Source organism: Podarcis vaucheri (assembly GCF_965113315.1).
Source record: "Podarcis vaucheri genome assembly, chromosome: 2".
Lineage (NCBI taxonomy): Eukaryota > Metazoa > Chordata > Lepidosauria > Squamata > Lacertidae > Podarcis > Podarcis vaucheri.
Window position 1 is genome coordinate 99,157,692 of NC_138760.1, and position 16,613 is coordinate 99,174,304.

At 42.1% G+C, this 16,613-nt stretch overlaps 1 protein-coding gene across 6 annotated transcripts in view; it reads right to left on the reverse strand.

Moving 5' to 3' along the window:
• The window catches only part of CNTN6 (contactin 6), a 194,000-nt gene that overhangs the window by 138,809 nt on the left and 38,578 nt on the right, over positions 1 to 16,613 (reverse strand). For all 6 annotated transcript variants that reach the window (XR_014216004.1, XM_082209351.1, XM_082209350.1 and 3 more), the window contains exon 2: positions 16,404 to 16,538. Coding sequence is in view for 5 of the 6 variants with exons in the window: in XM_082209351.1 (XP_082065477.1) it covers positions 16,404 to 16,458 (55 nt within the window). In the remaining variant the exon portion in view is untranslated. The remainder of the gene's footprint in view (positions 1 to 16,403; positions 16,539 to 16,613) is intronic.

Consider the following 16,613-nt stretch of genomic DNA (forward strand, 5'->3'; position numbering starts at 1 on the left):
GAGAATCTGCCTTCTTCAGCATATGGGAAGGATTAGGCTTTCCTCAACCACAGGATAAAACTAAAGGAACAGCCCTCAGTTGGCCTGATAAGTTCAGGAAGTAACTTGGTTTGGCATGGCACTTTCATTAACCATAGCAAGCAAAGTCATAGCCATTGGCAGGACCTATGATATTAAGTTTATCCCAGTTGAAAATGCTGATCATCTGCATATGATGGAGAAGCTCTATACATTTCAAATGTCAATTTTAAGGAAAGCATGGGAGCATTTTGAAGAGTGTACATTTGGTGCTATACATATAATTAAATGGCTTCAATTTAGGTCAGTAATGATTCCAGTATCTAAGTTTTATTACAAATAAGGGCAATAAATTACTGACTAAACCTTCTCAAGTAATAGATTACCAAAGCTGTGTTAGATGCACAATAAAGATCTTAGGCAACTTCATTTTCTGCTTTAGATGATTTTAAAAATGCCTTTAGCAAAATGGGTTAATTAATGTGATTGAATGTGATCCAATTCCTCTGAAGTAACTTTTTTTTTTTTTTAAAAAAAGAAATTGCTCAGCAGTTAAAAGAAACTGATATAGGAGTTAGGGGCTTTCTTTAAATCTTCATTTTCTGAAGTGTGTCAAAGTACGATCTGGGTAGGCTTGCATTTGTTAAGTGTAATTAATTCCATGCTACTGCACAAATTCTCTCAAATTAAATGGTGTTCCCTCATTGTCTATTTCACGTTTTGACTTTCAATCTATAGAGGAAGAGAGAAGGGCATTCTGGTCCCCTTGCATGCAGCAGGAAGGATGATCCAGAAGGAGTGAGGCGAATATTCAGGCTGCCTTAACCCACCCACCCCCAGCAGCCCCACCCATTCACCACTCACCCCCCCCCCCTTTTTACCTGGAGAATGGGATTATCTGGTTGCCTGACAAGGCTGAGCAGGATTTTAGGGAGGTTTTCCCCACACCATTTTCACTTCATGATGTATGAGTTTTAGGGGAGGGAAATCAGATTTGGCTGATTAGGCAAACTTTGATTACAGCAGACAGTTAAACTTGGAGACTAGAGCTCCATTCCTACTGTCATGTTGCCAAAACCACTCCAAAACAATTAAAGTTAAGATGGTAAGAAGCTCCTTTTATAACCCCTCAAACTCTTTCAGTGGTGAAATCATGATCTCTGAAATGGCAACACCTCCTCTATCCAGGGGCGTAGGAAGGGGTCCGCCCTGGGTGTCATCCCTGAGGGGGTGACAAAATGGCACACTGCGGGCACTGGCGGAGGAAGAGGAGTGCGGGGGGAGCGCCCCACCCCTGGCTGCACGATCCTGGTAGGGTGCCATCGCGGCTGCCCTCCGCCTGTGCTGGGCACATCGCCCCTGCAGGCGGGGTGCCCCGCCCCTGCCTGCTCTCTGCCCCCCCCCCGGTGTCGGAGCATGAAGCTCCGCCACTGACTGCTGGGGGTGGCACTTACCATGGGGCCTGGTCTGTAGTGTGCCCGAGCCACGTGTCTCTCCTGGGACTCCATGAGCAGCTTGCCACACCACCTCCCTGGGCGGATCACCATGCTGCCCCGTGCGCCAATCACCATGGTGCCCTTGAGGGTGCCAGAGCAGCTAGCTACATAGAATCATAGAATCATAGAATCATAGAGTTGGAAGAGACCACAAGGGCCATCGAGTCCAACCCCCTGCCAAGCAGGAAACACCATCAGAGCACTCCTGACATATGGTTGTCAAGCCTCTGCTTAAAGACCTCCAAAGTAGGAGGCTACGTCCCTGCCTCTATCGTTGCTGGAATAGTGTAGCAGCTTGCTAAACGTAGTCTATGCTTTTTGTCCCCGTTGTGCTCACAGAACCTGGGCAGGGCTGCTTGCCTTTATGAGCAGCACAGTATCTCATGGCATTCCTGGTGGGGTCTGTGTGTCTGCAGCATGATGCTAATGAAAGGAAAAGGTGCAAGGCAATGTTACATTGATCATTTAGAGTTTTAGAAATGTTGAGGCTGAGATATGCTCAGAAATCCAACCCCCCCCCCATTTTTTTGATTAGTCAGTGCCATTAGTGTAAAGAAAAACAAATAAACGTTTCCCCAGACAGTGAAAAAAGAAAGGCTCTCTGTGGGCAATCCGCTTCAAACAGCAACGGAATTCTGTTGGGGTGAATGATCATGCTGGAAACATTAGAAATAAATCTCTGACAGAATGGTAGGATCTGTAAGGTTCTGTGGCGAAATACAAAATTATGACAGAATTTCCAAGAATTTCATCAAATCTGTGATACAAACTAGTATATGGAGGTACCAGAAGGTGTGAAGATGAAGTATCTGTTAGCTGTGGAAGTATGTGTTGCCCATTTTTGTGGGAAATGATTGCATCTGTTGGGGATTTTAGCCACCCTACAGCAATTATTCATAAGGAACACTACATCTTATCAACTGGGTATTTTGAATCAGCTCTAGACTGCCTGTGGTTCCTATGTACTTTAACTGTAAATCCTGTAATTCTTTTTTTAAAAAAATGTATCGCTATAAACTGCTTTTGAAGTTCAAGAGAGCCAAGAGCAACATCCTTGGGGCAATCATTAAAACACTATCAGTGGGTATGTGGACCCCCTCTACAAATCCTTAAACAAATTTCCAACCCACTTACCTCTGATATCTGAAACTTCAACCCCTTCTGCCCACATAAAGGAAGAACTCACCAATGTAGCAGGAAGTGGAGGGTTTCCTTGAAAACAGGAAAGACCTCTGTTTTCTGGATTGAAGGTAGTAAAGGCACTGCCAGAGAAGCAGCAGAGATCACGTGGGTCGAATTTACTGGCTTCTCTTTGGCTGTTATTGAGCCCAACCCACATAATCTTGGTCAAAATTGAAAGAAAGAAAAGCTGCTGCCAGAATCACGGTGGCTGTGTCATTGTAGTGACATTCTGTAAAGAAAAATGGTTGCTGAAGCTCTGTTCCAGCTGCCACAGGAGTGAAAAAAAGAGAGGTACCACAACTAGGAGAAGCACCATTTTGGAAAGCAGGGGTAGAGAGCCTATGGACCTTTGGATGTTACTGGACTACAGCTCCCATCACCCCCACTTATTGGCATTGCTGAGTGGGACTGATGGGAGTTGTAGTCCAACAGCATTCGGTGGGTCTCTGTTTGTCCACCCCTGTGGGTTTTTTAAGCCACCACAGTAAATTTCCCCTCTTTGCTCAAATCCATTTGAGCCAATTTGAGTCCTGTCTCAGATACACATTGAAATAGGCCCCCAGATTCTCCACCTGCAAATGGCTCAGCCCTAAGACATGCATATCAGTGTTGGAGGAGGAAAAAAGGAAATGGAAACCTGCAGCATAATGGGGACACATGTAAAGGTACCCCTGATCATTAGGTCCAGTTGCAGACGACTCTGGGGTTGTGGCGCTCATCTCGCTCTATTGGCAGAGGGAGCCGGCGTTTGTTTGCAGTCAGTTTCCTGGTGGCCAGCATGACTAAGCTGCTTCCAGCGAACCAGAGCAGTGCACAGAAATGCGTTTACCTTCCCACCGGAGCGGTACCTATTGATCTACTTGCACTTGACGTGCTTTCGAACTGCTAGGTGGGCAGGAGCAGGGACCGATCAACGGGAGCTCACTCCGTTGCAGGGATTTAAACTGCTGACCTTCCGATCGGCAAGCTCTAGGCCCTGTGGTTTAGACTATGTAACTCTGTACAAAAACTGAATAATCTTATTTACAAAGTTTGCACCTAAACCATACCTCTCCTCCTGTTACCTCTCCCTCTTCTTCATCATCTTTTACAAGGGGTTAGGAGGCCATGCTCACAACAAATATCAACAATTAAGGTATAGGAGCAGCTTAGAGAAAGCTCCTATTTTCAGAACCTTATTTTGTTATTATTGTTTTTCTTTTTCTCATGCTTTCCACTTTTGCAAGGCTGCTGAAGACGGGAGATAATGCCTTTCTTCCTGATTTGTTTGTGAAATAAATACGTGGCATACTAAACAAAAAAATCCCCTTGGTTTATCTTTATCTATGTAACTCTGTACAAAATATGGATAAGCACACACAGGGAATAGAACAAACCAAATATTCCTAATGCACCATTTCAGAACCATGAATAGGTCAGATACAGAATTCCAAATGTCAGCTCCACATCAGCATCCCACATGGTGTCATTTGAGAGTTTTCAAAAAATAAATAAAAAGCTCTTCTTTTTTGTTGTGGTTTAGTTGTCCAGCAGTTCTTTGAACCATGTTGCCAGATGGTGTCACAATGTATAAGTGTCTGTAGATGAATTTTCAAACACATATTTATCCCGGAACTTTCAGAGAACAATCCCAGTACTAGTTGAAGCCTGAGGGTATAACTAACCTCCATTATGAAGGCAAAGTGTGTACTATGACCATGATGTCTTACTAGAGCAAAATAAATGAGGTAAGCAATTAGCATTTATAAACAGCTGAGCATCCTTCCCAAACATTATCTGCATAATCCTAACACAAGTACCATGTAAGGCAGAACAGCATTATTAAGTGTAGAAGAAGAGCCCTAGTACATCAGACCAAAAGGTCTTGCCAACTAGTCTTGTTCTCTTCAATGCCCACTAGATGCCTCTGGGAATCATACAAGTAAAGCTTGAAGGTAATAGGCCTTTGCCTGCTACTGTTCTCCAACTGCTGGCATTCAGCGGCCTACTGCCTCTAAACTTGGCAGTCCTATATTCGCTATTGTGGCCAACAGCCATGGATAGGCATGCTTTTCTGGATTTGTCTCATCCCTTTAGGCTAGTGGCGATCACTGCAAACTCCACAAGCTAATTCTGTATGAAGGAATACTTTCTTTATCCTTCCATTATACGTTTTCTTTCAAGGTAGAAGAAAGAAAGAATGAAGAGGTTGCTTAAGGCCCCACCTTGTGACTCAAAGCCATCTAGTGAGATTTGCCACTTACTCTTGCAAATCTAAGGTGAGATCTGGATTGAGGATTTCCCAGCTCATGACTCACATTTCTGAGGTACTACACAACACCAGTCTTCTCACTATTTCCTCTGACAAATGTGTAACATTTAGAGGGGAAGAGAATTCAAAAGCAATTCTTCCCCCTTAACTGCAGTTTGAAATCTGAAGGGTGCTTCTTATCATTGCCATGGTTGTACCCCAGGAAGATCAATCCCTATATTTTAGGGGCTTTTGCTTTCTCAGTATATGGGGTTCCTTTGGTGGTTTGGGATTTATTTTTATTTTTTTCTGGGTTCATTTGTTTCTAAACCCCTTTCCTGTGTTTTCTTTTCCATACATAGATGAGGCCCTAAGCACTTGTAAGTGGGAATTGCTAATAGACCGGGTTTCTTTGTTGGTGTTATATTCATGGATTCTCAAAGAATGTATTCTCTCCCTTGAACTGAAGCAGCTCAGTCTGGCAGAAGCTGAGAATTCCTGCTGCAAACAGCTGTCAGTATCTACAGGGCCTTTATTCAAACTGACTGCGTCTCTTTCCCCCCACAAACAAAAGGACGTTTCATCACCTCTCCCATCACAACAAGCATGCTGTCTTCACTAAAAGGTACAACACAGAGGGAGCTCTTTGACCTGACTAGAGGGTGAGTTTGTTGATGAATTATCTTTCAACTTTTCAAGGATTAGGCAGTACACGCCATAGCAACACTCACAATAGCCTTGTTCAGGTGAAATCAAATGAAGTTGATAAAGCACAGTGAATAGCCCATATGGTGATGGCAGTGAATGAAGAGGATATTCAAAAGGTTACAAGCTAAATAGTACCAATATTCTTTTAATTAGGAAAAGAAAGAGACTTTAGCTGGTTGCATGTAGGGAGGGGTGGTGGTGGTATTCTCAAATAGATAAATGCCTGAACCCTAAGATCCTCTTCAGAGGTCACTTCTTTGGCCACAGCCATTGTATTTCCCACCACAGGGTTCTGGAATAGACACATGGGCATCTTAGCCAATCAGATTATGTTTAATAAGTGAGTTTAGCACTTGGATGAAGGTGAGTAGCTTGGTTTTCCCAGGAAATGGAAAGCAGTTCGCTTTAGTTAAGGCAGGATATGCTTCTGAATGGCTCTATTGCCCGCAAGGGATAATCAACAACACCCAAATTAGAGGCTTTAATTGCATTAGGTATGGCATTGAGTTCTGGGGGCATCATTAAGCAAATGTGATCACAATATTGGGCACTGTGAGGAAATTCCTCTCTACAGTAAGGATGGGGAAGGGATTTGTTTGGCCTACGTTTCACAGTAGACCCACCTGAGTTGATGCTTCTGAACTTGCTTCCACAACAGAAGACAACTCCCAGTCAGGTGACAAGCTCCTCCAGTTTTTGCCACCAAGGTTTGGTGTGGCAAGTAGGAAGTGCATAGACACAAGGATAGATACAAAATGCACATTTCACAGATAAATGCATCAAAAGCATTGAAAAGTGTGTGCTTTCCATTTACAAGTGTGTACAAAATGTATACAATTTAAATATGGAGCTTTTGTGGGATCTTTCAGAAAATTCTGCACAAAATAGGACAGGAAGGATCTGTGATTGAAAGCCAGTGAGATTGAAACAGGATGGATTCTTTTTTTTTTTTTTTTTTGCCAAGTCTTTCCCTTCTCTATAGAAGCTATACTTGGTAGGACCATTGGTGGGAATCTCTGGAGCTTACCCAGTTTTAAAACAAGAAAGCAGCTGAACTGCCCAGTCCAACTTGTACTATCTGGTATGATATACTTGTATCATAGTATCCTTTCAACCAGCGATAACAGCCAATGATGGGGAAAGGGGGCAAAGGAACTGCTTCATGTCATGACATCAAGATATGGGAAAACTTCAGTCATTGGGTGGTGAGCTACATTCATGGTCACTATTTTAGGCACCTTAGAGTTCCCTGTGAACACTTTGGCTGGTGCTAGTTTTTCCTCAGTTAACTGCACATTACCTAAAGATGTTAAGATTATTACAGATTTAATTATTTAAATTTATTTTTTCCTCTTAAAAGCAATAAAAGTTGCACCAGGTATTTCAAATACTTGATCACCTGTGCGCCTCAGCTTCATAAAAAGAGATAATAAAAGCAAAATAGAATTTTTCTTTGAATCTGTTATGTACCTAAATGAAAACATTAAATTATTTCTGAACTGCCAGAAGAGTATCTTCTCAAGTTAATAAGCCTTTCATAAGCAGAGGTGAAATTATTTGATATTTAAAAATAGGAGAAACCTATAAAAACCCAGTAGTTGGAAGACAAAAATGTACTTCCTCTTACATAAAGAAATTCATTGGAGAGGTCATGAAATAATAATGGTGTATAGGTTTTGAAAGGATCTCAAAATTGGATAAATGGAAATACACCAGGCACCAATGGAGGAAATCTTTGCGTACGCAGAAGATGTTAGAATAGAGAAGTTCAAGGACGGGGTCAAGACATTTCAGGGATGGCTCACTTAACTTTTAAAAATATACATACAATTGTTCTGACAGGTGACTCAATTCAACCCCAAAATATGAGAGAACTGAGCCTCAACAAAACAGCTGCTCTATTACCTACCTATACACTCTGTGAATAAAAGGGATTTCATGTTGAAATGAGATAGTTTTCTTTTAAATGAACGATGAGGAAAGGTTGTGTTGGAACTGCAGCTAATTCCTTTATGGAGTGGGTGAACTGGAATTGGAACTAATTTGTTTTTAGAATGAACTTTCCAAGCACTGGCAATACTCCCTTCCCCTCAGCTCATCTACATGGATAAGCTAAGGAGGGGTGGCTTTGGGTGTCCTGTGTGTGAGACAGAGAATGCAAGTTTATGTAGTTAGCTACCCCGTACCACTGTGAATTTAGGGGACGTGGGTGGCGCTGTGGGTAAAAGCCTCAGCGCCTAGGGCTTGCCGATCGAAAGGTCGGCGGTTCGAATCCCCGCGGCGGGGTGCGCTCCCGCTGCTCGGTCCCAGCGCCTGCCAACCTAGCAGTTCGAAAGCACCCCCGGGGGCAAGTAGATAAATAGGTACCGCTTACCAGCGGGAAGGTAAACGGCGTTCCGTGTGCGGCTCTGGCTCGCCAGATGCAGCTTTGTCACGCTGGCCACGTGACCCGGAAGTGTCTCCGGACAGCGCTGGCCCCCGGCCTCTTGAGTGAGATGGGCGCACAAACCCCAGAGTCTGTCAAGACTGGCCCGTTCGGGCAGGGGTACCTTTACCTTTACCTTTACCACTGTGAATTTAGTCCTCAGGCCAAAACAAGGTTTAGCCAAACCTGCCATACAGAGTTTGTTTTGTTCAATTTCTGGAGCTGTTCAGGAAGATGAAAAGGGAAAAGGAAATGTTCGCTTCTCAGATTCAGTGCCTGTCTTCCTGTTACAATTGGCACCATGTGATTCTGTTGTCCTCTCCTTATTCTCGAAATGTTTCTTTCTTTCTTATGCAGGATTAATATATAACACTGCCATTTTACCAATAGTGCAAACGGGAACGATGAATCCAAATAACAAATATTCAGATTTTCAAATAATGATCTCAGAGTTTATCTTCATCATACGCCTTGCCTCTGGTTATATGTTTACATCAGATTATCTCATTTAAGAAGCACTAGGTTATTAGAAGAGGAAGGCAGAAGAAAAATGGGGTCCATTCTGTTTCCTTACAATGTCATTATCCATGGATGCATTATTTATTCCTTTTGGCATAAGCAAAAAAGACTTGTTGAGTGCTCTTTGAGAAAATGAGAAGAATAGAGAACATCAGTTTTAATGGTATGAGACGTACATTTCTCAGGGTTGGGGGAGATCTAGTCATATTAATTGAATTAAAATATCCTTGAAAGATTTATTTCACCTTATTTTCACTTCATTGTGCCAGTTCTGTGGTAATGCAGTTCTTTTCAAGGAATCAAAAGCCTTTTCTTTTTCTTTTCTAATGGCATATTTTATGGCCACACAATACAGATTTTAGATCAGACTGGGGTGGCAAACTTCTGTATTATGACAGCAATCTCAGCATCTAATATCCTTAATGGTTCAACCCTATAATACTTACATGAGAGTAAGTTGCATCAAATTTATTTGGGGCTTCCAGGGTCCTTATGTGATGGAACAAGTTGAAGTAGATATCCCTAAGCTGCTTCATGGCACATTAGCAACCCAGACATTTTTTTTAAAAAAAAATGCTGTGAAAAAGGATCTGCTGAAATAAAAAATAAGATTGCAATAATGACTATCACAAATGTGGGGCGGTGGGGCTTTGAAATGAGGCAATGGTTTTATGGTTTTTCAGTCACAGTGCTTTGCAGGAAGGAGTAACTTTGCAAAATCAAAGCTTAAGGAGGACACCGGGATGGAGAGGGAAAACTTCTTTGTGTTAGACCAGTCAAGCTTCCAATAAGAGGGAATTAGTGTGCCCACACCGTGAATCCCTTTGGTTATTCCTATTCCAAATCAACTGTACATGTGCCTAGAACAAAAGCCTATGGTCCAGGGCCGGATTTAGGTTTGATGAGGCCCTAAGCTACTGAAGGTAATGGGGCCCTTTATATGTCCAGCTGTCCTTTGTCAACAACAAATTGTCACTGGTTTTTCGTGTTGAATATATGCTACATGGTAATTTAGAGATCTAATACACAACACAAAACACTGTTGCTGTGTGTAGGTTTTATTTTGTTTTTTATCTTATATTTTGGAAATGTACATCCAGTTTTTTTCTTTAATTTTTTGGGGGCCGCCAAGAGAGTGGGGCCCTAAGGTATAACTTGTCTAGCTTATATGTAAATCCGGCACTGCTATGGTCCCATTCGTCTGCAGTTTGGCAACTTTCATTTCCAGGAAGGAACCCACAACTGTGAGTCCAATTGTCCACAACATTCTAAAGGAGATTAAATGATTCCTCTTTCACAAGAAAATAACTGCAGCTCCTCCTTTGTTGCAGCAAGGAAGAACGGCTGTTGATTATGGCAATTCTGGGGAAGAAAGTGTGGGCCAAGACATTTGGGTGCTGGACTCTGCTGCCTCATTCTGCCTAATAGTCGGACTAGTCCTAAGAAAATCTAAAGGGCAGTTGGTCCTAATCAGGCTGAAGAAGGTGCTTTTGCAAGAGCATCTCTCCCATTGAGGTAGCCAATGGAGGAGGCCAAGCAAGGACAGTCGCTGTGTCTCCTCTGAGGGATCCAATGGAATGGGTGTTTTAGGATGTTGTTTAGTCGTTTAGTCGTGTCCGACTCTTCGTGACCCCATGGACCAGAGCATTCCAGGCACTCCTGTCTTCCACTGCCTCCCGCAGTTTGGTCAAACTCATGTTCGTAGCTTCGAGAACACTGTCCAACCATCTCGCCCTCTGTCATCCCTTCTCCTTGTGCCCTCAATCTTTCCCAACATCAGGGTCTTTTCCAGGGAGTCTTCTCTTCTCATGAGGTGGCCAAAGTATCGGAGCCTCAGCTTCAGGGTCTGTCCTTCCAGTGAGCATTCAGGGCTGATTTCCTTAAGAATGGATAGGTTTGATCTTCTTGCAGTCCATGGGACTCTCAAGAGTCTCCTCCAGCACCATAATTCAAAAGCATCAATTCTTTGGCAATCAGCCTTCTTTATGGCCCAGCTCTCACTTCCATACATCACTACTGGGAAAACCATAGCTATATGGACCTTTGTTGGCAAGGTGATGTCTCTGCTTTCTCCCAAGAAGCAGGCATCTTTTAATTTTGTGACTGCTGTCACCAACTGGAGTGATCATGGAGCCCAAGAAGGTAAAATCTCTCACTGCCAAATTTAAACCAAATTGATGCTGTAATTAGAATTATATTGTTTGCTTGCTTAGGTTATTTACTTGGTTTGTTGGTCCTTAGTTAGAAGAGATTTTCAGTTTTGCCTAAACTCTACTATGAACAATATAGCTTAGCTTTGTTTTAAGTTTTGTCCACCCTGTATTTTGCATTATTTTCTGATTCATTATTCAAAGAAAAGGCAGCTGCTGAGTCATGAATCATATGATTAATTTAAGGCTCACTTGTAGTTGCTATAATTAGCATAACCATATCATGAGAATATGACTAAGATGAGACCAGAGGTTTTTTTTGTTTTTGAAGTATAACAAGTTCAGTACATTAGTTAGAGGCTGATGTCAGGCAAATGTCTACACTTGGAAACTGGATAAGCAGCATTAACTGGAGAAAAAACCATTTCTTCTGAACTGTCCACACAGAAAGCAGTACATATTTTATTTATATTTGAATATTTATAAGCCTCCTTTTGGGATCATGTCCTTACCATCATGTAAGGGGAAGCAGGGCACATTGATGCACGGGGCACATTGATACACCAGCAATATTTCAATATCAAGAAATGTTATTCGTGTCGCAACATCACTAATACGTGTCTATACATGTGTGAGTACAATAGTTGCGACCACGCCACCCACCAGTTAGCCGTTGGCGTTTGACAAGAGTAGGTGTGTTTTTAGCACGGCCAACTAAAAAATTATGTGAAATGTAAAAGTGTTCCAACACTGTTTTACGTCGTTTAGTTAAGATTTAAAAATACCAAAGGTAAGTTATTCCACTCAGTAATCAGGATTACACATTATTTTTAAATAAGTTGAGTGGTTTTATTAATAATTGTTAGTTTTTTTGAAAATGTCTGTTGGGGAACTTTGATATGCTAATGCACGAGGCACATTGATACATATCAAAGTGCCCCGCTAGTGTACAATAGTGCCCCAATATACAAGTTTGCATGAAATCTCTAAACTCATTAAATTTGAAAAGAAAAAAACCTGTTGTTTACTACATGGCCAAAGTCATTTCTAAATATGATATAACCGATTATCAAGAAAAAACCAGGATCTTGTAGAATATAAGGCAAGCGTTGATTTCAAGGATGTTATTTTGCTGTTGCCAAAACCAAATTTCCCAAAGGGCACATCTCAAGCATCCTCTCTTTATGCTTTTTCTATTGACTTAAGTAGATATAATGTGCAAAAGAAGCTAAACGTTAAGTAATTACCGGTATCTTATTTTTTATAAGCATTTTGTTTAAATTACTATTTTTTGACTACCTAATGTGAGTTCTTATACTTTTTAAAGTTTTTCCAAAGTTGTTTTTTTTATGGATAGGTGTTTGAGGAAAGATTAATATAAGTTTTGATGTTTTGTTAAGAAAACTTGCCATAAAGTCTATGATATGTGTGAAACGCTGTTAGTTTTGATATGTAATTTAGTTTTCAAGTAACAGATTGTAAGGCTGATTATAATCTCTCACAATAAAAATGTTTTTTTTTCATTATTTTTTTGTAAATAATTACCATTCTCATACAATTTACTCTTTGTATCAAAGTGCCCCGTCCAATGTATCAAACTGCCCCGAAGGTGGGGTAGAATGATACAAAACCTATTTTTTTACTGAAGTCATTATATTCTCATTATCATTAACTTTAATGGTTCTTTTGATTGCTATTATAATATTGATTAGTTATGCCATGCTTCAAGTTATGCCATGCTTCAAGCCAATTTTTTTATTATTTGACTCATTTTTGTTACATAAAATACGAGACTGAATTTTTCTGTATTAATCTGCCCCACTCCCCCCTGTGGTGTCAGGAACTCATGGTCCTCAAATCCAGCAGCCCCACTCAACGTGGCCAATTATCAGGGATGACAGGAGTTATGATCCAGCAATATCTGGCATCTTGTTAACAGCAGTCTCTGAGAATCACAGGTGAGGAAGGTGCTGTTGTGCAGAGTGCAGGCTCCCTAAAGTCATCTGATTGGCCATTGTAAGAACAGGATGCTGGGATACATGGGCCATTGGCCTGATACACCAGACTCATATTATATTCTTGGAAGAGGATTTGAAAATGCACAGCCCAGATATTTAATGCCTTTTCCTTGTCACCAAGGAACCTGAAATTATAGACAGGGTGAGCCCTACTGTGAAGCAGATTCAGTCAGCTGCCTCACTGGAAAGATGCTTATGGGGAGCAGTGATATAGAACAGTAGAATCTTAGAGCTGGAAGGGACCTGCAGTGCAGGTGTCACGGGCCGGTTCACGGGCAATGGAAATCCAGGCAGGCGACGTCAGGACCAGGGCAAGATGGCAAGGTGGGAGCAGGAACGGGGGTCCAGAAGCCAAGAGCCAGGAAGCCAAGAGCCCGAGGGTCAGAGAGCTGGGAGTCAAGAAGCCAAGGGTCCGAGGGTCAGGAAGGGGTCATGAAGTCAAGGGCCCGAGGATCAAGAAGCAGGGAGTCAGGAAGCCGAGGTTCAAGGATCAGGAAGCAAGAAGCCAAACGCAGCAAGTCAGGAAGCGTGTTGCTGTGGCAAAGAGCCAAAGGGAAATGCTGACCTTATATCCTTTCCCAGCTCTTGCCACCAGGTGCTGTGAGTTACCAATCGGCCTCACCTGTGAGGCCGCACCTTGCCTCTTCAGAACAAACTTAGGAAGGCCCCAGTCCTGCAAAGTTCTATTGGTCACAGGGCCTGGCTCCTGCACGCACACCTGACCACAGGAATCTCAGCTAAAGCATCCATGACAGATGGCCATCCAACCTCTGCTTAGAAGCCTCTAAGGAAGGAGAAACCACCAGCTCTCACGTGAGTCTGTTCCACTGCTGAACAGCTCTTGCTGTCAGAAAGTTTTCTGAATGTCGGAATCTCCCTTCTGGCAACTTGAAGCCATTGGTCTGAGTCCTACCCTCCAGAGCAGGAGAAAACAAGCATGCTCCCTCCTCCATGTGGCAGCCTTTAAGATATTTGAAGATGCTGGATGTGATTCTCATGCCCTGCCTTACACACCCTTAAGTCAGCCTACTGTTCTTGGGCAGGGTTAAGGCCTCATCACAATTAAATCCGTGTAAAAACCATTTCCAGAACCATAACGGCAAAACATAAATAAAACAGCAGCATTACCAATGAACTTAACTTTCAGTTGTACATTTCTCACTGATATTTTCCACGGAACATAGACACTATCCTTCATTACTAGTTGAGAAACACCACAGGATTAAAGAGCTAAAGCCCAGGAACCAGACGGTTATCTGATCAATTTCCTTATACCAAGACAGGATCAAATAATATAAAAATTGCTGTACCAAGTCAGACTAATGGTCACTCAAGCTCAAATATTGTGTTGCTTGAAGGATGCCAGTAATCCTTGGCACAAGAAGACTTCCGATTTGTTCTCATTATTTGTTTCTTAACAGGGACCTGCCAGGTGCATATGGGAAGTTTACTAGCCAGTTATGCTTTTGAGAAAGTCCCCCATGATATTCTTGTGGAGAAGCTGGTAAAATGCGGGCTGGACAAGGTTACTGTTAGGTGGATTTGTAGCTGGTTGACTGACCGAACCCAAAGAGCAACTCACTAATGGTTCTTCATCATCCTGGGAAAAAGGGACATGTGACATGATTCTATGACAAAGGCAATGTGTCCCAGCATCTGCATTCATAGTTAAAAGGTAAAGGGACCCCTGACCATTAGGTCCAGTCATAGCCGATTCTGGGGTTGCGGCGCTCATCTTGCTTTATTGGCCAAGGGAGCCGGCGTACAGCTTCCAGGTCATGTGGCCTGCATGACTAAGCCGCTTCTGGTGAACCAGAGCAGCGCACAGAAATGCCGTTTACCTTCCCACCGGAGCGGTACCTATTTATCTACTTGCACTATGATGTGCTTTACAATGCCCTAAACTTTGAACTTTATCTACCTGTGGTGATAACCTTTCTAGATCTATTAGCTGTGACTTTTGGATGAATGAACTGCATACAACTAAATCATAGTCCTGGCAGAAGCTAGTGCAATGAATTCTGGTAGTACAACATGATTTGCCTTCTCTCGTTTCCCCAGGCAACCCTGCATCCTCCTCAAATCTGCTCCAGAGGCTCAGGAGAATATTCCATGGAGAGGGCAGGTGATAATAGTTCCACCAGGAAGGAGAAATGCTTGCAATGAAGGAATGATCTCATTACCAGTACTTTGCATACAAGCCACAAAACAGTGTTTCCCACAAAACTGACAAGTGGAACTGTTTGTTGAACATATCCAACTTCAGAAATAAGCTCATTCTCTGCCTCCCCTTAAGATGTTAAGATCTTCCATTTAGGGCTTTTCTCCTTAGATAAACCTTCCATTAGAGGGAAGATGGAACTGGCAGGTGGTTTTTCAGTGCTGGAGTGCTAGTTACTGAACTCTTTCAAAGGTGCTTGTTTAAATTTTCTGAAAGGAACACGCTTGATGCCTGTTGTGTCATCTTTTAGATGCCAGGCAAAAATACTACTTGCAATTTTACTGTGCAGTGTACTCTGTTATTTTAAAGAGTATTTCATGTTTTTCTGAATTTGCTTTCATAATTCTTTCATTGAAATGTAGAGTTCAAAGGGACCATCTAGTCCAACCCCCCCTGCAATGCAGAAATCTCAGGTAAAGCAGCCATGACAAATGGTCATTCAACCTCTGCTTTCAAAATCTCCAAGGAAGGAAAGTCCACCACCTTCCATGGGAGTCCGTTCCACTTTTAAACAGCTCTTACCATCAGAAGGTTATTCCTGATGTTTAGTCAGACTCTCCTATCATGAAACTTGAAGATATTGGTTCATGTCCTACCTTCTGGGGTAGGAAAAAACAGAGCTTGCTCCACCTGGACACAGTACACCAGGTGTTGTTGTCTGACCAAGGCAGAATAGAGTGGTACTATGCTTTCCCTTGATTAGGACACTATACTTATGTTGATTCAGCCTAGAATAGCAATAGTCATTTTTGCTTGTGCATCACACTTTTGACTCATGCTTTTGGTCTACTAAGACCAGTTCTCTAATATGTTAATGACATGCCAAGAAGAGGTAGTAGGGAGGGGGCAAAGAAAGCACATTGTCAGATCTCCAAGGGAATATTTATTAAGGCTCTGTAAAACTAATCATGTCAAGAATTGCAGAACAAGATGAGCTCCTAAGAAGACAAACCAGAGAGGAATTTTCTCCTAATTCCAAACAGGGAATCATCACCTCCCAAACGCATTAGATGCACAATGTTTTCTCTTGCTCAGTATAGTTTGGACTGAAAATGTTCGATTTCCCACTGTCTACTGAATTCCTTTTAAAATATCCTTTCTAGCACTTAAAGATCAGAACACCTGCAGCTGTTGATGGCATACACAAAGATCATCCTCACTCAACTCAGTCCTTGGCAATTGGTAGCTTTCACATTCCCAGCTCAGCCCACAACAGCTTCAGTAAAAGCCAACAGAAGCTCACAAAAAGCTGTAGTTGTGCCAGAGTTAAATGGCTTTGGGATAAGTAACTGTAGCTGACATCTTAATGACAAGGTGCTTAGACCAGTGGTTTGTGCAGATTAGTCCTCTTAAGATGCATGCATTTCTGTTAAGAAATAAAACACAGTGATATATTTATCAATCGACTTCTACAGAGTAATAATTGAATACTTCACCTGCAAAGCAGCTCAGAAGTAGTAGCAGAAATACGAGTTTCCATAGCAACATCATCTCCACGTTCCAAGGTCAGAAATTCTTCCCATCCAATCATCAGAGAAACTATGTAGATCTTCCTGTCACTACTTTATAGCCTGTAAAATAGTGAGATAGGTTGGTGGTATACATGCCAAACAAATATGTAGACTTGTTTTATTTAAATCTCTAGT